A 24,205-nucleotide genomic window follows, 5' to 3' on the forward strand; every position below is an offset into this window, starting at 1 on the left:
TGAAGCATTTTTGTAATATGGAGACAAGCTGGTGAAGTGTCTTTACTGTAAATGATTTCGTAGAAACGGATGTTAAACTTTAAATTGACATTTTATTTGTGCATTGTATTTTGATCACTCTGGATGGTTGGCAAGCAAATATTTTTCTTGAGACAGACTCACAAGGATTCCAACATTAGCAAGCAATAGTCATGTTTATAAGCATGGCGGTATGACGATAATATACACTTTATATGAAGGGGAGAAACCAATGACAGAGTATTAGATTCTTGGTAATATGTTATTAAATATGGTACACCATCATCATTCTTAAGCTTTTCATACTCTAAATTAAATGTTATGTTAAATCTTCATTTCATTCATTCCTATGAGAATCATAGCCAACTGTTTCATAAAAAAAAGAAATTACCCAGAGCTGTTTCATTACAAAATATTCCAAATTGATTCTGTGCAATTCAACAAAATAGATTCATCGCGTGTACATTTTTCTTAAACACCCTGTAATACTGCTTTAAAATCTCCTATAATTTAGGCATGTACAAACATTGCTTTACAATAAAATACAATACGTTCTCCTCACCTGTGAAGACAAAACACTAAAAGGTGGTTTACAAATCTCAAGACACCTCATCAAAGAGGAATCACGAATATATGAAACGTTACATTCAAAGAACATTTAGGCATCTTGCTTTATACAGGATTATTCTGGATCAACAACAGAGCGACACAAGCAGCAGTAGCGAGTGTGTTTATGCAGTCACGAGAAACAAACATGAGTTTGAGCGTTGAAAATCTCTTACATAAAACAGCTGTAAATTGACCAACAGTTTCCATCTTGCTTTCTTTACTCGTTGTTTGCGAACTCCCCCGCCTCCCAGCGCAAAGCCATGGCACTTTTACGTCTGCCCCCCGTATAGGGCTCAGGAAACTAGATGAGACATTAACAATGAAATGATTCATTATTTCAAATAATATAGTTCATTTGCAACACATATACATATTCAGAACATATATTATACATTGTGTCAATAATTCAAATTAAATATAAATGTTTATTATTTATATGTTGTGTCTTGTTTTTAAATATATGCATGTATGTGTGTTTTTATAAAAACAAAATTAATATGCACACTACACAGACAAATAGTATGTAAACTTTTGTTCTGGACATGATTAATCACGAGTAATCATTTGATTAAGATACACACACCAATATTACAAAGTTATATATATATAGTTATATATATATAGTTATATATATATATATATATATATATATATAACTATATATATATATTTTTTTAGTGGACTTACTCGATGGTCACATGACAAAGCTGAACGATCCATTCTGCATGTTTTCATTGGCGATGAAGGGGATGATTTGCATTTCATTGGCACGTCATCTGAAATGACATAAGATAATAGATTTCTCATTTTCTCTTCCCTGACAACATTCCATCATATTTAATGTTTCTCAGCCTCAAAGCAAATGATCTTAACCCCCTAAATCTCAACACTTGCTGAAGATGATTTCTTGCCTGTGGTTGCAAAATTACAACTTGCATCCTTTGCACTTTTTCTACATTTCCTGAATCGAATTACCGACAAGGACATTGAGTTAAAACTCTGAAAACTGCTGACAGTAAAATGTAAGATATCATTAAAAGTTAAAAATAACACAACATTAATTTTTTTCTACATTATGATGTGTATTCGCTGTATCTTTGTATACCTGAATTATTAAACAGCAAACCATCCAAGCGATTTGGAGACATGAGGAAATGATCTTTTGAGTAAACATTGGCTCGTTGACGCTTGAGTTCCTCTTCTCGCTGTTTTACCATTTTAATATCCTCATCCACCAGAGATATCGTGCTCCTGGAGCGCAGTTTAAAAAATGGGTTGTCGAGGAACATCTTCTCCTGGGTTTCCTCCGAAACAGAATTCAAGTTAAACTCAGACGCACTGCGAATGATCAGATTCGGCGTTTCCAGAATGATGACATTGGGACAATCCTCAGATCTCCAGTCAGCAGATTTGGAGGACACCATCTTTCCATGCCGCGGGCTCGGAGGGAAAACTTCCGGTTCGAAGATGATGATGTTGTTGGCCTCCTGCTTCTGCGAGCCTTTGGTCGGTGAGGAGGTTATGATGAAAGAAGGTGTGTTGTTGGTGGGAGATTTGGGTGTTCTTCCATCCTCCTGATGTTCAAACATCTTTCTTTTCTCATCGACTTCCTGACACAGGCTTCCAGGGTTTAAACTGACGGATCTCGCCCTCATCTGTACACAGTCACTGGAGTAGGATTTGGACATTCCCCTCTCACGCCTCAACGATTCTTCTCGTTCGATGGTCATGCGCATCTCCTTCTCGATGGGAGTCTCGGGGTCTTCAAAAGGTGATCTGTAACTGGAGTCATCGAGCCCTGAGTCCTCCGAGCAGGGACTGAACTGCGTGTGAGCGTAATCTTCCATAAGCATTAGACTTTCGAGGTCTCTTTTTGGCCGGTCGATGTTGCGAACCGGCGTGTACATGGAATTGTGACTTCCCTGGCAGGATCCGGATCTTGGCGTTGGCGTGCTCGGAGGGTGCGTCAGGTTTTTCGTTTGCTCCTCTATCTCCAACCACTGCTGACGGGCGACTTTGAAATCCACATGTTCGGTGCTGACATTCTCGCTTATCATTTCCTGAATCACGCAATAGTCTTTCGGCATTTTTTTGGTGGAATCAGATTTAACAGAATCAAAGGAATTGCTTTTGTGCGTCGCTGTGCCTCGTCCAAGCTCCTCGTCATCTTCGGAGATCTTGGAGAGTTCGTGAAACAGCGTGGAAGCGTTGTAAGATATCTCTTGTGCTTGCTGAATCGGCTCGGTCTCTGGTTGTTCTAGCACTTCCTCTCCCACAGGGATCCCCGGCTCTTCATTTTCCTTTGAATGTTCATCGTCATTCGAATTTTGAGGTTTTTGAATAAAGAGTTCCTGTGCACTTAACTCGAGACTGTCAATGTAGGAATCGTCATCTTCCCTATTGATGGACGATGAGAAGACGTTCCACCATTTCTCATTTGTTTCGCCGTCCGGTGACGCAGCGGCTATTTCAACCTGCAGACACTCGTCCGGTTCGTCAGGGTCGTGACAGGATTCAGTGGAGACGTCAGAGAGAACTTCCTCTCGGATGTAGTGCTCCAGGATGGTTTCGTCTTGATCGTCACATCCGTAGTCTTCCAAGTTGGGTTCGTATGTGTCGGTTCTCAACGGGTCCAACATATCGTCAACGTCTTCCGGTTGGGGCACAATGTTGTCTGACAGTTCTTGCCAGACTGAATCTTGTCTCCTATTCAAAACATCATTCTCATACACACTCCCAGCACTCGAAGGAGTGTCAGACATCGAAGAGGTGATCGACTCGTTCCGGTAAAGTTCCTCCCGGGTGTCATCCAAAACAAGCGCCTCTTTAGGACTGTGAACATCTCCAGGCTCCTCCGTCTCGTTCTCGGAGGGAGGCAGACTTGCTAAGATGTCCGCCACTACTTTCGTACTTATCGACTCTAAAACATCACTGTCTTGTTCGTCTTTGCTTTCGACGTCCTCGCTCTCAGGTATCTTAGGCTCCAGGACCTCCATTTCACAGTCAATTATGTTGGCCGTGTCGGAGTGTTCACTTGTCTCCATGGTAACCGCCTCAGAGGGCTTCGGTTCTGTATGTTCTGAATTCGGAAGATGAGGACAACCAGTATGACTCTCTTCCAGTCGATCCACCTCTACAAACTCAGTCGTGGCTTCCTGCAAAGGAAAAAATGAAGAAAAATGTCAGAAATCTCATTTCCCTAATCACCAAAACAGCAGCATATCAAAGCTTATTAGCACCCACTCAGCTTTAGCCCAAAGCTTATGTAAGATTTCTGAGAAAGTTTGTGTTCTGAAGTGTTGACAGGCATCAGTGATGTTATAATTGCAAAGCACCTCAAAAAACCATATTAGTCACAAGCGTTAGTTTTTTTATGCCATTTAAGTTCTTACCTTTCGACTCGCAACTTCACACATCTGTTCAATACACATTTTCCAGTTTGAAAGATAAAAGTTTGATTTGTAAGCGGGGAGATGAAATTCACCTTTGTTTCTTTATAGACATAAATATGCAGCACCTTCATTTGCTTTATACAGTAGAAACAGCTTGTGTTAAAGACACAAGGGATTGTTTACTTTTGCAGGGAATCCTTTCACTAAAGTAGGTTATAGAAGCAGACAGTGGGCAGAATTAAATAGATTCATTATGTAAGACTGCAGAACTGGCTCTCTTTGTTGTGTACGGCAAACTTTTCTTTCTGAAGCAAAAAGCAGAGGGAATGGATGATGGGATATGTGATGATTTAAAAAAAAAATCTTCTTTTGTGTTCTGGAGAAAAAAGAAATTCTGTTTAAAATGATAAGAATGTGAGTAAATGAGGACAGCATTTTTATTTTGGGGTCTACTATTCCTTTAAAATTAAATGTGCTACACCATGCCATAGAAGGACCATTTTTGGCTGTATGGTTTCATAAAGAACTGTTAACATCGGACACACAACAGTACACAACATTCTGTTTTACAAAAGCTTCTTTGTGATGGAAAAGGGTTCTTTATGGATGTGTAAGACAGAAATGTATCTTTTAAGAAGCTTTGACAATTATGGTTCTTTGAAGAACAGCAGCGGGGTGAACAAGCTTGTGTAGCACCTATATGTTTCTTTTTTTCTTTGTGAAATGAGAAAACTAACCCTCTCTTTCTCTCAATAGGTAGTGGTGTAGCTTTTGTTGAAAATAGAATCTTTGAATTAGCACATATTGTATTATTGCTCCTCGATGACATTTGACGATTTATGATGCTTTATTGCTCCCTGAACCTCTGTTAGTCGCTTTGGATAAAAGCGTCTGCTAAAACACAAAAAATTGTGTTTCCTTTACATTTACATTTAGTCATTTAGCAGACGCTTTTATCCAAAGCGATATAAAATATAAAAGTCGACAGAACAATATTAACTGATGGCCAGTCAATCCCCATTTACATTCATTACATGAAAAGAAAACATTGTCCTTTAAACGTGATTTCTTGAAAGTCATTCGAGTTTGGAATGTCGAGGGGAGGAAATGACAATAAATTTGTCACTTTGTAATCACCTTAACCTTCTTTACTCATTACAACTAGAATGAAGAATGGTCCTTTAGTCCAACATTAGAGTTGCCTTGACTGACCACATTTTGTTTCTCATACTTCTGCAAATTCACAAATTATTATATATGATAAAAATCATCACACATTGCATTCATTTTTTCTTGTTGATGTGACAGGACAGGTTTGATCATGGCAGCGCTGTTTGTTTAGCGCTGAATTTCTCTGATCTCATTCACACCTACTGCCAAGTGGCAAAGTGATGCGCGATCTAATCCAAATCTTTCTAACAAGAATGGGGATTACATACACAGATATCAGTCCTTAAAGGGACAGAACTCCCCAAATAAAAATGATGCCATCATTTATTCACTGTCATGATGTTCAAAAATGTGGAACACAACACAAGATATTTTGAGAAATGTGGTTTTGTGTTCATACAATGGAGATCAATGGAGGACAATGTTGTTTGGTTACCAAAGTTGTGTTCTGCTGATGAAAGAAAGTCATGAGGGTGAATAAATGATCAAATAATTTGGATTTTTGAGTGAACTATCCTTTTAAAGGAGTAGTTCCCCTTCAAAATGAAAATGATGTCTACATTTATATACACACGCTCTTGTCATTACAATCCTCTAGGACTTTCTCTCTTCTGCAGAACACAAAAGACGATATTTGGAAAAATGTTGGTAACAGAACAGCATAGCCCCCCCCCCATTCACTTCTATTGTAACAAATGCAAGTGAATGGGGCCTGTTAACAACATTCTTCAAAATATCTTCTTTTGTATTCTGCAGAAGAACGAAAGTTATACAGGGTCTGGGTGAGCAAATGATGACAGACCATTTCGATGGTGAACTACTCCTTTAATACATCAAAACCCCAATGCGACACACAACATAACATGTGCATACCTGTAAATGTGGATAATGTACAGACAGAGGTGGTATCCACAAAAGTAGTTTACGTTGCTTAAACGTGAAACGCTTTTGCCGTCAACCAGTTTAAGTATTTCTTGATGTCTGTTTAGTATAATTACAACCACGGCACAAAAGCCTCTACAATCATCGGAAACCCGGCCGGCATGCTAATGCAAATACTAAAAACATTCCGAATGACATGAAAGTACCATCCACTTCAGCGCCTGCCCATTTCACCCCAATCAAGCATTAGAAAAACGCACAATGCCTTGTGAAAATGACAAGCCGCAAGTGTGGACTGCCATGGCAACACAGCCCACCCTTCCACCCCACTTTAGCTGCCAGAACAGCTCAGCTGGCGAGAAAACTTAAACTTGCACGCATGCTCTCCAGCTCAGCAATTGTGTCAAGACGATCTGTACTCCATAAATTATTCAGCGAAAATATCATTTGCATCGGAGGCAGACGGAGGTACCAGTGTGTCCAGTACCTACCGTGAGCTTCAGGAAAATCAGCCAGAAGGAGATCATCACTGGGCTTTGGGTATAAGCGCTCTTGATCAAAAGCGAACTTTTGTTTAACAAGAAAACTATTGGCAGAAATGCCACTGTGAGTTGGTCTGATGTTGGCATACACTGATGACCTCAGGGCATCTGTCAAATGCTCAACTCTGATTGGCCATTGTATTCAACATCTGCCCTCATGTTCGATTTTGGCCCACTGGTCAATGAGCATCATGTGTCAGAGCATCTGATGGTTTTCCTCAAATGACTCTTTCAGGAAGTGATGTCATGTGTCATTGTTGGACAGAGCCATCTGTCCCACCCTATTTAATAACAACATAGACACAATCTTTACATCAGCAAGTACTGATTAAAATAAAAGATAACTGCGTCGTAGCTTCAAGGACGCTCTGTTCAGATAGAAAATAATAACCTGTGAATCATGAGTAGGTCTCACTGCAGTGGGTGGTGGGGCGGACAGAGCGTGGGTGGCCATTCATATCGAAAGCCACTGACGCTTGTGACTATTGAGACTTATCAGAACGAGAATGATGTTCCCAGTTAAGAAAAACATCACTGTGTGGTGTGACAGCATGGATCTCTGAATGGATAAATAAAATTAATAATAAAGACTGGTTATTCTTTATATCACTGTAAGTTACTTGAAAATACGAAAGTAATCGTCAATAAAAATAAACTTTTTTTGACATTCTAAACCTGTATGCGACTCTTTCTTACGTGGAACACAAAAGATATTTTGAGAAATGTCTCCGTGGTTTTGTGTCCATACAATGGAAGTCAATGGAGGCCAATCTCCTTTTGTTACCAACACTCTTCAAAATGTATTTTTTGTGTTTTGCAGAAGAAAGAAAGTCAGGTTTGGAATGACATGAGGGTGAGTAAAGGATGAAAGAATTTTTGGGTGAACTATACCTTTAATATTGACATAATTATAGTCATTATAGTAAAGTATATGTTTAACAGACACTGTCAAATAAACTGAAAATTCAGTTTTACAGATTTGTTCATAATTACTGTTTCTAACACTAACAATGCAACGATCATGGGTTCAAATCACAGCGAACACATGTAAAGCACTGCATGTTACTTTGGATAAAAGCATAATGTACATGCCATAAATGCAGATATATCATTCTACACATGCCAACACGTAAGCCCGCACATTACTTTTCTCTCTTCCACTGCATTACCGAATACCGGCCGGACATTCTCATGTGAAATGATTTACATTTACCCCAGGCACACACACAAACGCCTCCACTCACCCACGCAAGCACTTCTAATTTACTCTAAACCGCACACCCACACATTCACCTCGCACCGCAGCGATATTCATTGTCAACATCTTGAATCTCGCGCTTTCTGGTGTGTTTCTACAAGCAGCATTGGGATTAATTAAACTTTCACACATTCTGGGCTGACTGCTTCTCGGGTTGATCCACACCGACGGCACATCTTCACACCTCTGCCTCATGCAGCGTTAAAAAGAGGATGTTAAAACCCAAAAGGAGTTTTATTGAATGAACTATTAAGAGGTTTAACTAAGGAGCCAGGACACAAACATCTAACGTTTTATACAGATATGATGCAACTACATAACATTTAAACTAGAAATGAAGTAAGGATAAATGATTCAATCTCTTAGCAAGACACGTCATATCTACACTCAAAGCAGATGTTAAGTTCTCATTTAATAGCTACAGAAATAAACTGTCTGCGGATTGAAACCTTTTGACACGTTGCACCTTCCACGCACAAAATCAAAGACGTTATAGACCGCATCAGCAGTTGAAGTCCAAAATATACAATTATTTTTGAGAACATGAACTAAATACTAAAAACATTTATTTAAAACTAAGTTGCACTCAGAGAATTACTCAAAACTCTGAGGCTGTTGTGATGGTCCTACCTTATGTTGTGACAGGAGATGAGCGAGGAGAGAAGGTGCGTGTTCTGTGATTCTGTCTGAGCTGATGCTCTGCTTCTCTGTAACCACAGAGACTGTGACTTACACTCAATGTGCCAGAAACAGCCAATAGCTGAGCAGCCTCTGCCGGTTCCGACACACGCACAAGAAATATCTCATAAGAACTGTCTTGAAAGACTTCTATCAGTCTATCAGATTTTCAAGGCTCCAGGTAATAAACTTTTAATCCTTCTCATAATCTGAATTCTTTTCAGTGCCGCCTCTTTAAAACTGGCCTGGGGCAATGTTACAGACGCAAAGTTTCAGGCATCAGAAATGTCACTCAACTACTGCAGTCTGTCAGACACATTTTGAGTTTGTGTTCATGGCAAATACAGACATGGATAAAAATAAGAGACCGTTTCAAGTTTTCATTTACAAGATATGGACATTCTAGGCCAGTTTCTGTTGAATTTCAACAAAATCAAACCTCAAGAGTGACATGAAGTCATCCAATAGTAATGGGAAAGACTGACAGCATTACAAGACACATGAAAACTGTGATACAAATCAAGGTCATCGTATAAAAATGTTGAACTTTTCCTAAACACATGTACAAAAATAACGGTTGTATTACTTTAAAGTGAATATGAAAAAATTACAGAGCATCTGTTCTGTTATTCTGTTTCTCTAGTTTTCTTTTTCTGCAAATAGAAACAATGTTTTTTTTTAATGGGGGAGATATGTTGTTAGTAGTTCACAGAATGAAACAAAAAATATAATTTTACCTTAACACGCTCTTATGAAAGGCTTATACAGAAAAAAAAATATGTTTTTGAAATGGTCTCTTATTTGTTTCCACATTCAATACACTGCAAAATATATTTTCATAACCAGCATTTATGTTTGTTTTAATAAAACTTATGTCTTCAAAACACTATACACATTTATACTCAATGTGATTAAGATGCTGCTTAAATCAATAATAATAAATACATTGAAAAAGGGGTAAGAAACTAAACATCTTCAAAACAACACAAACGTGTTTGTTTCTTATACCATTTGCAACCATTTCTTTCTTGTTTTAAGCATAAACTTTGAAAGTTTTTATAAATGGTTGCTTAGAGCAAGAACAGAAAAAGTGTTTGCCAAAGGGCTCAGAAAAATAAACAAGATATTGTTTTATAAATTTCATCATTTTAAAGATGTTAAGATTTTTGAACTAGAAAGCAAGAAAGCTGAAAAAAACGAATAAGAAAATGAGAAAAAGTTCTTCTATATTAAAAAAGAAAAATAAACTAAATTACAAAACTGTCTGAAATTCAAAAATTCATTATGTACAACACAAACAAATCCTGCATTGGCACTCGAATATGAATTATGTCATAATCAGTTTTTTTCCGTCTCTCAGCCCTTTTAAAATCCTCTTCGTCATAAAACACATGCCGCTGACACTGGAATCTTGATCTGTGGATGTTACACGTACTTTCCTATCCGTTTCATTGGCAATGCTGTGAAAAGGACAATAACACAGTTTCAGTTCCAACACACCTCCATTCCAGTCCAATCCAACCAATCAATCCTTTATCTGATTTACAGTTTGTTGAGGACGATGGGATTTCAGTTAACACATTTAGCATGCGCTCAAAATTAGTAGATGAACGAGTATGCAAAGTTTTGTGGATTTTAGTATTCATTTTGCACCTTATGTAACGCAAGCCATGGGTTATTACATAACATTCTCTTTAGCAGATGTTACGAAAGCCCTCTTGAGCAGCCACAGCATCTTAAAAGCAAGGACAAAGTGTTCAATTACGGCTGATGGATTGGAGCGACGCATTTCTCTGCTGAAAAAAACAACTCGCCTCTGAATAACACGTTCGCTGTCAGGCAAAGACCTTTTTATAAAGAAACACAATAAAGACCTTTGTGCACAACATTCTAAATATGGTTCCCTATAGTGTCTAAAGACACTGTTTTGAGTATAAAAAACATTTTTTTTTCTTTAATCCATTTTCGTCTTTAAGTTTGTCTGAGAATTCTGTTGGGCATAATGTTTTGTATGCCTATAACAATCCTGGAAAGGACTGAAAGAAAACAAAACTAAGGCACTTATACAAAGTAGACCTTTATTATATTTTTTTGTACTAAAAACACAAGTAGTTAAAATACAAGCAATGTAAATGTCATGCATGGCATGCTGCTGGGTTATGATTTAGAAAGATTTGTTTACATGCTGTCAAAAATATTTTCTCTTCCTCGTGTTATCTCGAACCTGTTTGACTTCCATTCTTCTGCAGAACACAAAAGAAGATATTTTAAAGAAAGGTGGTGTACCATAGACATTTCTCAAAATATCTTTTGTGTTTCATGGTATAAAGAGTCTAAGCAGGTTTTAAACAACATGAGAGTGAATAAAGGATGACAATTGTAATTTTTGGGTGAAATATCCCTTTAACCTTTAGCAGGTTTGTATGAAGGTTTGGACCACTAGGTGGGAGTAAAGCAGTAGAACATGTCATTATAGTTAGTATGAATTTAGATGCCTTCTCGCTCTCCGAATGATACCTGCTGCAACTGGGCTCCCCAATTCCTTCCCAAAAGTCCGTCCTCCGGAATGAAAGGTTCTGATGACAGCTGGTCTGATCTCGGAGCGGTACACAGTACTGTTGGGCTTAAAGATCTTGCTGCGATATCCCACTGGGTGATAAGACAAATGGGCATCTTCTGAGTCTCCATCAGCACCATCATCGAAATCCTCATCATCGTCAGCAATCACAACCAGTTCGGCCTGGATTCCCTCATCTTCCTCGTCAGATTCGGCATTCTGATAACCCATGAAGATCATAGTAACAGGCTCCCCACACTCCACCTCAGGAGGGAGAAAACTCACAAAGTTAAGACTCGATTCATCCCTTGGATTTAAAGGAGAACACCGTCCAAATCCCAGGCCGAGTCTGCCGTCGGTGTTATCGGAGGCTCCTGATCCTCACACTCCTGGATAGAAGATGATGTTACGCTGGTGCTTCTATATTCACCACCAAAATCGTCGATGAAGGGTTCGTTGGTGACATCATAATCTGTTCTGTTCATTTTGAATGTTAAAGCGGGAGTTGGTGATTGGTCGCCATCCAGACTCTGAGCTTCTTGATTGGTGGAACTCGAATCACGAAAAGGACTCTGGGTCTTGCTGGCCGTATGAAGGCTAGGAAGGCTTACGTAACCTCTCTCTGTTATCTGTGGCGTTGTGGGTCGACTAAATGGACTGGAAAACACCGGTTCGTGGTATTCCAAATCAGCTGGGGCTTTCTTCTCCGAGGCTTTCATCAGAAGTTCCTCCACCTCAAGAGGACTCATTTCCTCCATGTCTTTCTGTGACTCACGTCCGTCAGATGGCATGGCATAGACAGACTTACGCCCATCATCGTAGACTTTGATACCTTGCTGTAGATCCTGAGGTGAGATGGTGGCTGTGGAAAGTATGTGACTTTCGCCAGTGCGGAGATCTTTCTCAACGCTGATCTTCATGGTGTGAGTGGCTGAAAGGGAAACAGGAGCATTAGACACAAGCTACTTCACGTCAGATGTATCCAATGTTAAATGTATGTTACAATAGCAATAAATTAGGAAATTAAGCAGATTAAACAAATGGTGGGTTATTCAACCCAGCGTTGGTTCAAAAATGGATAAACCCAACCGTGGGTTGTTTCAAGCCATTGTTGGATCAATTATAAACATTTTCAGGTTTATTTAACCCCAACAGTTCACTTGGTCCATTTTTGACCCAATGCTGGGTTAAAATAACCCAACATTTTTTTTGTGTATGATTATTAAATACTTTAGTCGTATAACGTAACAAACTAAAAACAACTAAAAAAAATTTAAAATGTAAAGCTAGTTTTCTCTTCACCGGAAAGTTTGCAATGTTTTGATGATTGGGTTCTTCTATATAATCTCATGTCATGCTCATAATTGCAGCCTTATTTCACATTTGCATTCTTTATTAAACGAGAAAAACTGCCTCCTATGTCCCCTGAATTGCTATAATTATAGGAGTGGACAGTCTGATGATACCCGTCTCTGTTTGCAAAACATTCCTGACAGTCTTTCAACATATTTATGCTATTCAGTATTTCAAGCGCTAATTATATGTGTGTGTGTGTCATACCCTGTTTTTCCTGTTCTTCATCATCTTTGCATTTTCCTGGCATCAAGATTCTCCGTTTAGTGTTGGGGGTGTAGGATTTTGGGACGTCAGGTATGGCGGTATAGATGTATTGAATTGGCTCTGTTAAAACAGAGATCTTAATCTTCTGATGAGGGTCTCATAAACAGTGCTGTACAGATTTCAATATGTGAAAAATATACAAACAGGATAAACAATCAAGGAATGTTTCTTTACCTGGATGGATATTTGCGTGTACTTCCTATGTGGAAATACAGTATTTCACCCAGTACCAACACGGGATTTGTTGAAGAAACAAGATATAAAACAAAGCCATGTTTCATACAAAAATCTCCAGGAAACAAATCACAAAGCAGACGCACTCCTCACAGCACCAACAACAATCAATTTCATCCTGATGTGAATTTAATACCGAGGGAGATCTTCACAGCACAATAAATTGCCGTGATTACCATTGTTCACGACGCAAAAGCTCCCTGCGTTGTAATAAGCGATAAGGAGTCTCCAAGCTTATTAAAGTGAAAACACAAGCAATACCTTTATGATGTCCTCTGCAGTTTTTTCCACCTCCTTTAATTGTTTGAGAATAATTTCCTCCTTGGCTGAAATCTCCAGTTCCTTTGTCTCCAACGCCGCAATCTCCATCTTTATTCTAAACAGCCACAGACAAATATCAGTATATTAGAACACACCGAATGTTAATTTAACTACTCAACAATTGGGATTAAAACTGCTTTTCAACATCCAACAATACTTTTTTGGCGCACAAATAAATAAATATATATATATTAGTTTTTTTGTCTGAAGCACAATAGTTGACCATGTATTTTTGATAGCTTTAGATAAATTTTGGAGACTCAAGTTGGGCACATGTTGACGTTTTTAAACGGTCCTTTAAACTACACTGTTATAAAAATGGCTATAGTTATGCAGCAAGTTGCCAGTGACTTACTGTAGATTTATATTTATCTTACAACAGTTTGTTCAAAATGAACATTTAACATGAACAAGTCTTTATCTTTAGAGAAAAAATAACAGCCTCATGCAAAGTATTCTGAAAACCAGAAATCTTCATCAACTTTTTTGTTTTTTATTTTATTTGAGTTCCCAGAATGCTTTGCATGAGACTGTATTGTTGTTTTTTCGGATAAAGACTTGTTAATGTTTATTGTTCATTTATCTTTGAACAAACTGTTGCCTGTAAATTTCGTAAATGTAAATCTACAGTAAATTACTGGCAAACTAATTTATGCAGAAATATATTTATGCATATAAATGTTTTGCAATATCTATATCTGACATTTGCATCTTCGGGATCCCTTTGGCAAGTACAGAAAGCCGATGATAAGGAAAACGTTGTTTCGTAGAGAGAAACGGCAAAATCACTCTCATTTTCTTTCTGGCTGGAGGTCAAGACTCTAAACCTCCATGTCAAGATGATTTACAGGAGATGCCGAATCACATCAGTTCTGCAATGTGGGGGGATTTTCTGTGATGGCTTTTCACATCTTAATCCACCCAGTTTAAACGATTTACCAAGTAAGAGCTCTTTGGTTCCTATGAAGCCTTTCCATCACACTTAATAATGCTGGAAAAGATAGCGCCAATTCCAACTAAATAAAGCTTCAAATTGTGAGACCAGACAGCTAAAACTGTCATTCTACCTGAACAGTATTTTCTTCGGGAATACTGTATGACCTCCTGCGTAAACAGCCTGCTATCCAGACTGAGTTTGTGGTAAATGGACGATATGTAAAGCTGTGAGTGAGTTGTGTGTGTCTGCAAAGCTCATCGTAGACACTAAACAAGAATAATCCAATCACCAGCCTCTCATCACACAAACAGGAAGTGACACGTACTGTTCAATATTGCTCTGCAGAAGTTCAGTCTGCTGTTGGTTGTCCTCAGTTTGGGCTTTGGCAGATTCTTGTTCCTCTTCGCTCAGCGTGTTTATTCCATCCATCAGCCATTGTTCTCGCAGGGTTTTCTTCTATTTGTGCAAAGAATAAAAAAATGAACAAGAGAAATTGTTTGTTAACTGTATAACACTTCACATTGTTCAAATTATCTGATGATGAAACACTAATTTCATGATGACATCACACCTTTACTTTGTTATTCACCTCAATGATTTTTATTCAATTTAATTTTTAAATGAACAGTTAAAAAAGACAATACTGTAAAATAGCATCATCATCACTAATATTATAAATTAGCTATTACAAACCACACATAGTGCCTATATATTAGTGTAGCCTTTTGTGAACAAAATGGACTTTAAACGGATACATTTTATGAATAAAAAATGCATCCTAGAAAGAAAACAAAAATGTTCCTTTATAAAAAAAACGTTGTATACCACACTGAATCACAGCTTTGACAAAAACCAAAAGCTATTAACTATTTAAAAAATAGGCAACCCTGATATGCTCCGAACTAACTTCCTGTTTAACAGGAAACAAACCGGTTTATGGAGAAAACCGTACCTTCAGATACTGAAGTTTTGATTTCTCTTCTTCAGCGTGTCTTCTTTTCTTTTCTATCTCCTCTCGAATTCGTCTTTTGTCCTGATGGTAGAAAGAAAGTAAAAGAAAATAAATCACTTAAGGTTTACCTCGACACCAACTGCTTCTTTTTCTATTCGTGGCATTTGATGTCTTGCTATAACGCAAGCATGCGAGCAACGGGAGCTCTTTTAAGAGAGAGGCTTTGCGACATTATTTTTAACTCTCTAATAAACGATGACTTCATGTAAGAAATTAACAGCTCAAAGTCTCTGGACAGAAATAAAACGTTCAGAAGACATGAAGGGGATTCATTTCTCTGATTAATGCGGCTAGTAATGACTGAAATGTCTACGAGGTTGAAAAAGTGTTAAAACTACTCGTTCATTTGAGACTGGTGACAAAATAAACGTCTGCTGAATTTCTAAAACATTTATTTAAAGAATGCAATTAAATCTCTACCCTGTCACAGCTATTACAAGAGCAAAATACATCAGTTTTACTGTATCTCAGTTTCAAACCTTGTTTTTTTACTATACCAAAAATGCTAATATCACACCTGCCATTTCAAAACCTCAATTCTCTGTTACATAAAACAAATAACAGCAAAGATCCAGTCTGATACTCACCGTAATAGCTTGTAGTCTCTCTCTCAACAGAGCTTCTTCTTCCATTATGATCCTGACAGAAAAGGAAAGAAAGAGACAGCGAGATATAAACAGCCGATTCTCACAAACAGACCACCATCAATGTCGATCTGAAGACTGATCTGTAAGACTGAAGACAGGTTGGAAACATTCTGTGATTGGCACATCCATGTTGGCACATGGGAAATCTTCAGTAGGGGGTGAAGAAACGTGTTGGAAGGGAATATATGCGGGGTCTACAAAAGACTGTATTTGCGCAAGTGAACCAGTGTCCATGTGCAAACCGTAACTGTAGCTGGTGTGTCACAGTTCATGTGAAAGAGCATCTCTCATCAATAAATAAAGAGTGACACCATTGCGCTGTTAAACAGACAGAACAAGCTCGGGACATTTGGGTGTTGCAGAACAGGTGACTTATAGGTGACTGAAACGTTTGATGGAAGACTGTCAAAATTATTTTGATAATACGAGTTGAAAAGGAAATGTTATAAAGGGTTTAGTGACACAAAATGGAAATGCAAAAATAAATTTGCTGATGCAAAATGCACTGAATGTTTCTGTAGCTCATTTAGTAGAGCATTGCATTCGGATAAATGTAAAAAATATACCATGAATGCACTTCAAATTGCTTTCGATAAAACTGTTTTAAATCTTAAAGGTAAAAATTATATTATAAATGTATAAAAATTTAGCGCCATCTAGCAGTGAGGTTGCGCATTGCAACCAACGGTCTCACTCCACCCCTCCTGGCTCGCCAAGTTTACGCTTCTTCGTCGAAGGAGATAATGTTTTACGAAACGCGTTCCGTAGAGCAGTTTGTCCATTTAGGGCTACTGTAGAAACAACAGCGAATAACAATTTAGGGGCCCCGGGGTGTATGAAGATAGAAATAGCTCATTCTAAAGTAATAAAAATTAGAAAAAATGATACACCTCTGAAGCAATAGTTATGTATATTATATTTTATTTCTGTAAATAGATCATCTAAAAAAAGACACATAGGACTTTTAAATGTCCTATTATGTTCTGATTGGCTGTTTACTAATCCAAGATATTGTTGTCTTGTGAACTTCTTTTAGCATAAAAGAATCTGTGCCGCATAGAAATCAACTGAATTTATTTATAAACAGACAAATATTTCCACTGAGTGTTCTGTACATGCATGCTGTAAATCTCTCCCCTAGGGTATGACTTCATAAACCCCAAAACCAATTCAAGGTCATTTTTTGGATGTTTGGGCTGTCTGAGGCAATGTTGTTGGATTAAGAATAGCCCACTGAAGACTGACCTCATCTCATGTCTGTACAGAAATAAACATATGAGCAGTGAGCGGTCACAGGTGGACTGCAGGGTCACAAAGCATTTACTGTAGATAATGAGATGAGGTTATGAAACACACGTGTATGAATGAGCTCCCTGGTGATGTGTGCGGAGGTCAAGAACACAATATGACAAATGAACTGCCAATGATCTGCTCCAAAAATGCAGGTGTGATGTGGAACAATGTGTCCTTTTAAAATGGGAATCTGTCGAAAAAATATAGAAAGTAAGGCTTTCGGGTAAGTAAAGCCTTTGGTTTGCATCTCAGTCTAGGTTCACCCAAAAATGAAAATGCTGTCATCATTTACCCTTATTTAATTTCATTCCTGTATAAATTACTTTGTTCCAATGAACACAGAGAAAGATATTTGGAAGAATGTTAGTAATTTTTTCAGTTCCGGGTCATTATTGACTTCCATAGGAAGAATTAAATGGTAGTCAAAGGTGCTCGAGAAATCTTTGATTGCCTAAATTCTTAAAAATATCTCATTGTGTGTTCAACGGGAAATAAAAAAATACAATATTTTCGTCCTATTTTGGTATACTGATGTCCCAGAATTGAAAATTGTTAACATACTTCCAAATATCTTTGGGTGAGTAAACGATGACAGATTTTTCATTTTTGGATGAACTGTACCTTCAACACCCAATATTGTTGTAAATAAAATAAATATATAAATAAAAAAAGTAGAAATAATCAAATATGTTAAATTAAAATATAATGTAGTGTAATATACAACATTTATTCCATTCCATTCCATTTTCTACCGCTTATCCGAACTACCTCGGGTCACGGGGAGCCTGCGCCTATCTCAGGAGTCATCGGGCATCAAGGCACGATACACCCTGGATGGAGTGCCAACCCATCGCAGGGCTACAACATTTATATTTTTTATTATTAATATTATTTTGTATTAATACATACAACACAAATTTAGTTTTGTACTCCTTTTCAGCAAGGTTGAATGAAATTTACAACACTGCACAGTAAAAAAAATCCCTTAAAAAACAGATCAAGTACTGGCAGAATAGTATATTTCCTTATTTAACGAACAATTTCATAAATGCTAAAATGCAATTTAATGCAGTGAAAAATGTAAAATACAGTGAAAACAACTGTAAGATCCATCAAAACGTAAAGACTCCAAACAGACACTTTAACAGTAACTGGGTCTGTACTAAGCGTTCTCCCATTCTCTTTTGGTTTATAATATCAGGTTGTTCCTTTCTTCAAGACAAATGCTTCTTGAGGACACAAGTCATGCAGGGTCAATATAACAGCTGTGTACACCACCGCACCTGTTTACCTCCACTCATATTACACCCCTGTGCTCCAGTCGCTCGATGCCATCTAACACACTACAGATCTACAACAAGAGATGCGTCAATGACCTTAACATGTATGTCTGCCTTCTTTTACCTGAGGATCCTCAGAGGAAGAAGACAATCTCAAGTGCAGATGACATTTCTGCTAATGACTAGCATTTGCGGTGATAGCAACCCATCGAAGCTTCAAATGTCTCACCAATTGGCAAGTTCCTCACTAACACAGGCACAGTTTAGGTAATTTGCAAACATTTGCAGTTGTATACAAAAAATGTGTGGGTGCTCACATGATCCTTTGTACTTCGTATTCGGAGAAACATTATGATCAATTAGTGCAATCAGGTCAAAAAAATTTGCAATTATATTCACTAGGTTGGCCAAATATATTCGTCACCTCGAACATTAAACTGAGAGAAAACAGGACCATTAACCAATCATCTAGTTAGTACATGCGTTGATGAATTGCTGGCTAAATATAGATCATTTTTATGGCATGGTATTCTGGATTAATTTCATTTGACCGAAAATAATGAGATATGACATTCCTTAAATTAAAAAACAGCCATGTCTACAAAACATATTTCAAGCGTTCAAGCAAGAGCCTTTAGCTTATACTAAAACTCATACGATTCCAGAAAATAAACATAAACAGATGTGTTTCACAGCGTCTCGCACATAAACAGTGTCAAGTTAAAGGTGCACTCTATGAAATTTAGCGCCATCTAGCGCTAAGGTTGCGAACTGCAACCAACGGCTCAATCCACCCCTCCCCCCTTTCGAAGCACTATGGCGGCTAACACAAAAAAAGATGTTGTTACGTTTCCGCTTCTTTGCCGAAGGATATAATGTATTTAAAGGCAGGGTGTCCGATTTCTCTCCAAAACAAACACACCCCTGCCCCCATCTTTCGCTTTCGTCGGCGCTCGGCTCGGCTAATGTCCATCCTGTGCACTGTGCATATTACTGCTGATTGGCTACAAGGTTTATTTGGTACTCGGCCCTACTCATTTGTTTAAACCAGCGGGGGGCTCGACCCTGGTCCTCGCGCCCCCCCGCTCTGCATGTTTTTTGTATCTCTCTTGTTTAACACACCTGATTTAAATCTCTAGCTCACTAGAAGAGAGCTCAATGAATGAACCGCGTTCCGATTGACGTGTTCCCTGAACTTTGTTCATTGCTCTCTAATCCCTGCACACAGGAAATCGCCTGACGTTATTTTAAGAAAACGAATTTGCGCAGCACTACTGCCTGCAGCGTCTTCACACAGACAAAACCTACTACGGAAGATTGAAGGGTTATTTAATCTTGAGATTTGCGCAACATTTTGCCCATTTCGAACTGGAATTATGGCAGAATATCTAGTGATGTTTACTTCGCAGGGCTCTTGCGGGCGTAGTGGACAAACCTCCGAAGCGGTAGGAGAAGCATACAAAATATGCAGAGCGGGGGGCGTGAGGACCAGGATTGAGAACCGCTGGTCTAAAGCGTAATTCGGAAATCGGTTACCCCGCCTTTAAGAAACGCGTTCTGTAGAGCAGTTTGTCCATTTAGGGCCACTGTAGAAACAAAATGGCGAATTCCATGCAAGCGGACCTGCGGTGTATGTAGATAGAAACAGCTCATTCTAAGGTAATAAAAACATAACGCTTCATTATGTATTAAGATCTTTATACACCTCTGAAGACATCAATACTATCAATAGATCCTTCAAAAAAGTCCCCACAGCTCCTTTAAAAGAATTTCAACTTTCACGAGTAGCGCAGCTCATCAATGTCAGCTCCACAGCAGTGGACCAATCAGAAGACCCTGAGGGCGGGGCAAGGGTTGCAAGCTTTTGTTTACAGTAGCAAGTTGGCATGGTAATTTCTGTTATCAAAAGCAAGTCTCGAGACCCTCAAATCTAAATTCTTTAAATTCTTTTTAAAGCCAGAGCAGTACGTCTTGCGTTTAGACAGAAATGCCCCTAATATTACCAATATAACCAGGAAAAACACAGTCTACACTAAGATCAAGCGAAATGATGCATCAAAACTAGGATACACCCATTAGAGTCAAATAAACTGCTACAGGTTAGATATTTTCACTTATTTAGGACGGCTCAGATCTTCACAAGAAGACCAGAAGTGCTATCTGCATTTTATCTGACCTCTTTATCTGTTCTGCTTTACAGAACCTCTCTAAAAATAATCACACCTGCCATTACAAGCACAAAGCAAAAACTATATGATATATGAATGTGGTAAGCATACAGTACCACAGCATAACCATCTGATATCATCACTAAACCACAACAGCCCTAGAGCGAAGTAAACTCTCACACATTTAACAAATTTATGCATAAAATCTGAATGTATTACGCCCCAGCCAAAAAGGAGTTTGAGAGTGAAAAGGAAATTATACACCCACACACGAGCTTCTAAATGAAAGCCTGAGCCTAGTGATTCAAAGGGATCCAGAAAACTGGGATTCTGGTTCCTGAATCTGAAGCATTATCATTCCACTGTGACTCAGTCAGCTCAGATGACAGCGGCCTGGCAGGGTTCAATACCGGAATTAAGACGCCCGGTGTGGAAACAGACAGAAGGTCATGTTAGTTAGTCCTGCCCACGATCCTTCTCAATGCCAGGCAGAAAATAGTTACCATCTCACAGCTGGACTGTCAGCACAGGTTTAACTTTGATAGAGGGAACAGTGAACATTAGTCCACGACCTCTCCTGACGTCTGAGATCCATGTCATCTGCTTTCTTTCTTTCTTTCTTTCTGCCAACAACAATCAAGAATAGCTTGTACCTTATAAAAGTAGTGGCAGTATCATGGTAAAGTGATGGTACTTTGATACATACGGTACGGAGTTTCTACACTTCTTAACCAGTGAATTTCCATGACCTTTCCATTCATTTCTAAAAGTAATTAATTTGTTTTTTTTGAAGGTCATTCAAAACCTGTGTGACACGTTCTTATTTTGAGAAATGTCTCTTTGGCTTTGTGTTCATACAATGGAAGTCAATGGGGTCCAATGTTGTTTGGTTACCAACGTTCTTCAAAATATTTAATTTTGTTTCTGCAGAAGAAAGTAAATCATACAGGTTTGGAATAACATGAGGGTGAGTAAATGAAAGATTATATTAGACGCATTATTATTATCAATACCTTAAATACTATTTAAATGTTGTTGCATATGAATATGGTAAACAATCAGTACTTTCTTAAACCATCAATAAACCATAACACCGGCACAATACTTATAACTTTCATGATCCAACAAAATAACAAAAAAATGTCCTGATCACAGAAAATAGCCTCTCGGCTGCAGACAGTTGGATCACAGATCAGCGTCTTTACGGTGGATAACAGGTGCATAACACAGATGAAATGAGACCCTCCCTCAGCGACAATACACCAAGACCTGTAAAGCTGACTGAACAGAATCCCTCCCTTAAAGGTCCAGTGTATGACATTTTGCGACATCTAGAGGTGAGGTTGTGAATTGCAATCAACAGCTCACTCTCCCCTCCCTTTCGAAGCACTACGGTGGCTGACACAGGACTAAGATGCAGTCACTATAGAAAAACCTCACTCTAAGGCAATAAAAAATATAACTCTTTGTAATATAAGGTCTTAATTCACCTCTGAAGACATAGTTATGTATATATGTTCGATTTCTTTCAATAGATCCTCCAAACAATTACACACAGCACCTTTAGTCACCGTCAATATGTCTGTCAGCCAATCAGAATCAAGAATTGAACAATATCAAGTTTGAGATGCATTGTACTGCGTGAACTACCTTAATATATTTAACCGTTACAGATTTAAAAAATAATATATTCGGTACATTTGCACAGTGTGCTCCTACACAAAATTCATGTGCAGTCTGATTCAGATATGTGGGTGGAAAGATCTTTTCAAAAGAAATCTCCCTCCCCTCTCTCTTTCCTCTTGCAGTTTCCATGTAGGCTACACCATCACCAGGTGTGAGCCTTTAGCACACATTTTATCGCTTTATCTAGGTGACATCAGAAGTGAATAAAAGGGGGTGTCCCCGGCGAGGGTGATGCTATCTGTGATGTCACAAGTCCCTTGACAGACAACAGCAAACTGTGGCGGTCAAAGAGTCAGAACCCATTAAATCTGTTGACGAATGCTTTGCGGACGTCCTGCTGCCAAGACTGGACGGCCAGCAAAAAGCAGCGGACTTAAAGGAATTAAAAGCTTACTGACTCAATGACCCATTGACCATTTTTAGACCGAGTGACACGAAAACATACAACTACTTTCCCTCGGTTACACTTTAAAACAAATGCGCACAGGCGAAGATGAAGTCCACAGAGTACAATTCATTTATAAAGGGAAGAGAAGCAAAAATCATGCCCATCATATGAATCTCAAAACAAGTAATATATAAAAAAATCACACATATTAATATAGAAACAAGTTTAAAATGGAAGAATGGAGAGATACTCACCACTTTCTTGATGCCAGTTTAAGGTTTTAGATGAGAAAGCGAAAAAACAGAGTTCTGTATGTTCATTCCATCATGTCTGCATGTGTGTATGTGCTCGAGTAAGTGTGTTTGTGTGTGTGTGTGTGTGTGTGTGTGTGTGTGTTTGCCCTGCCGTCCAGGTACCGTAGGTTGAGGGTTGATCCTGTTTTACCATTCACTGGCAGGCTGCCTCTCTCTCTCTTTCACTTGCTCCCCTTTCCTCTCTTATGCTCTCGCTGTATCTTTCCCTTTCTCTCTTTCTCTCTGCTCTCAGTCTGTCAGAGCTGGGCTGCTCCACCATGTGTTAGCCCACGTCCAACTGCCACACGATGTGCCTACACACACATATATCAGCTGTTGTTCCCCTCGGACCAACATGTGCAGTCATCTTCGCTGACAAGCAATTTGCTAAATGAATGTCCAAAATGTGTTTAAGAGGAGAGAACTGCAGAAGAAAGTGTTCATAAAAACACCAATGTTTTATAAAGGGCTTTATGAAGGGTGTGTGTGTGCGTGCATGTGTGTATTATAGCGTACCATCCCCTGCTAAGACACTCATATTTCATTTCTCTGTATCTCTCTCACATTTATGTTACAATAGGGATAAGCAAACACAGAATTACCCCAAGGCTGCTGTTAAATTTGTTATAAAATATGAGACCGATGGAGAGTACAGGTTTAAGGTAAGCATCAATATTTTTGTTGCCCATACCTAAGCTAAGGGACAGTTCACCAAAAAATATAACATCTGTCATCAGTTTTTTTCCTTCAGATCATTCAAAATGTGTAAAGGCTTCTCTTCTGTAAAACACAAAAGAAGATATTTTGAGAAATGTCCATACAATGAAAGTCAACGGGGTCCAACGTTGTTTGGTTATCAAGGTTCTTAAAATATATTCGGTTGTGTTCTGCAGAAGAAAGAAAGTCATACAGGTTTGGAATGAAATGAGGGTGAGTAGATGATGAAAGAATTTTCATTTTTGGGTGATCTATCCCTTATGAAGTTTCTACTACATATATGATTGTCATCTCCGTCTTGCTGAGTAGAGGTGTGCCGAGCAATTCCAGCATTATGATTGTAACTTTTTTGTCAAGTCTTAAATACATTCTTATTTAGAGTTTATATTTTATTGAACCATATCATATTTTTTCCCCCTAAAACCCTTTTGATAGAACGACCACGTAACCACCCATAATGACCCAGTTCTAACCACCATTGACTACCATAGTAGGAAAAAATG

At 38.4% G+C, this 24,205-nt stretch overlaps 1 protein-coding gene across 4 annotated transcripts; it reads right to left on the reverse strand.

Moving 5' to 3' along the window:
• Positions 1–72: 72 nt before the first annotated feature.
• On the reverse strand, positions 73–23,256 carry palmdb (palmdelphin b). 4 transcript variants are annotated; one of them, XM_056738346.1, is made up of 8 exons: positions 22,947–23,256; positions 15,818–15,869; positions 15,171–15,251; positions 14,544–14,674; positions 13,222–13,336; positions 1,733–3,782; positions 1,315–1,403; positions 73–928 (listed from the first exon to the last, which is right to left on the reverse strand). In XM_056738346.1, exons 2-8 carry the CDS (start codon positions 15,860–15,862, stop codon positions 845–847), a joined length of 2,595 nt encoding a protein of 864 aa, XP_056594324.1. In that variant the 5' UTR covers positions 15,863–15,869; positions 22,947–23,256; the 3' UTR covers positions 73–844. The 4 variants fall into 4 exon arrangements, with proteins under 4 accessions (XP_056594324.1, XP_056594327.1, XP_056594326.1 ...); XM_056738349.1 differs by lacking the exons at positions 13,222–13,336; positions 14,544–14,674; positions 15,171–15,251; positions 15,818–15,869; positions 22,947–23,256 and adding exons at positions 8,502–10,009; positions 10,774–10,792; positions 11,067–11,406; XM_056738348.1 differs by lacking the exons at positions 13,222–13,336; positions 14,544–14,674; positions 15,171–15,251; positions 15,818–15,869; positions 22,947–23,256 and adding exons at positions 8,502–10,009; positions 11,067–11,406.
• Between the last annotated feature and the right edge of the window lie 949 nt (positions 23,257–24,205).

This window comes from Triplophysa dalaica, chromosome 23 (assembly GCF_015846415.1).
Source record: "Triplophysa dalaica isolate WHDGS20190420 chromosome 23, ASM1584641v1, whole genome shotgun sequence".
Lineage (NCBI taxonomy): Eukaryota > Metazoa > Chordata > Actinopteri > Cypriniformes > Nemacheilidae > Triplophysa > Triplophysa dalaica.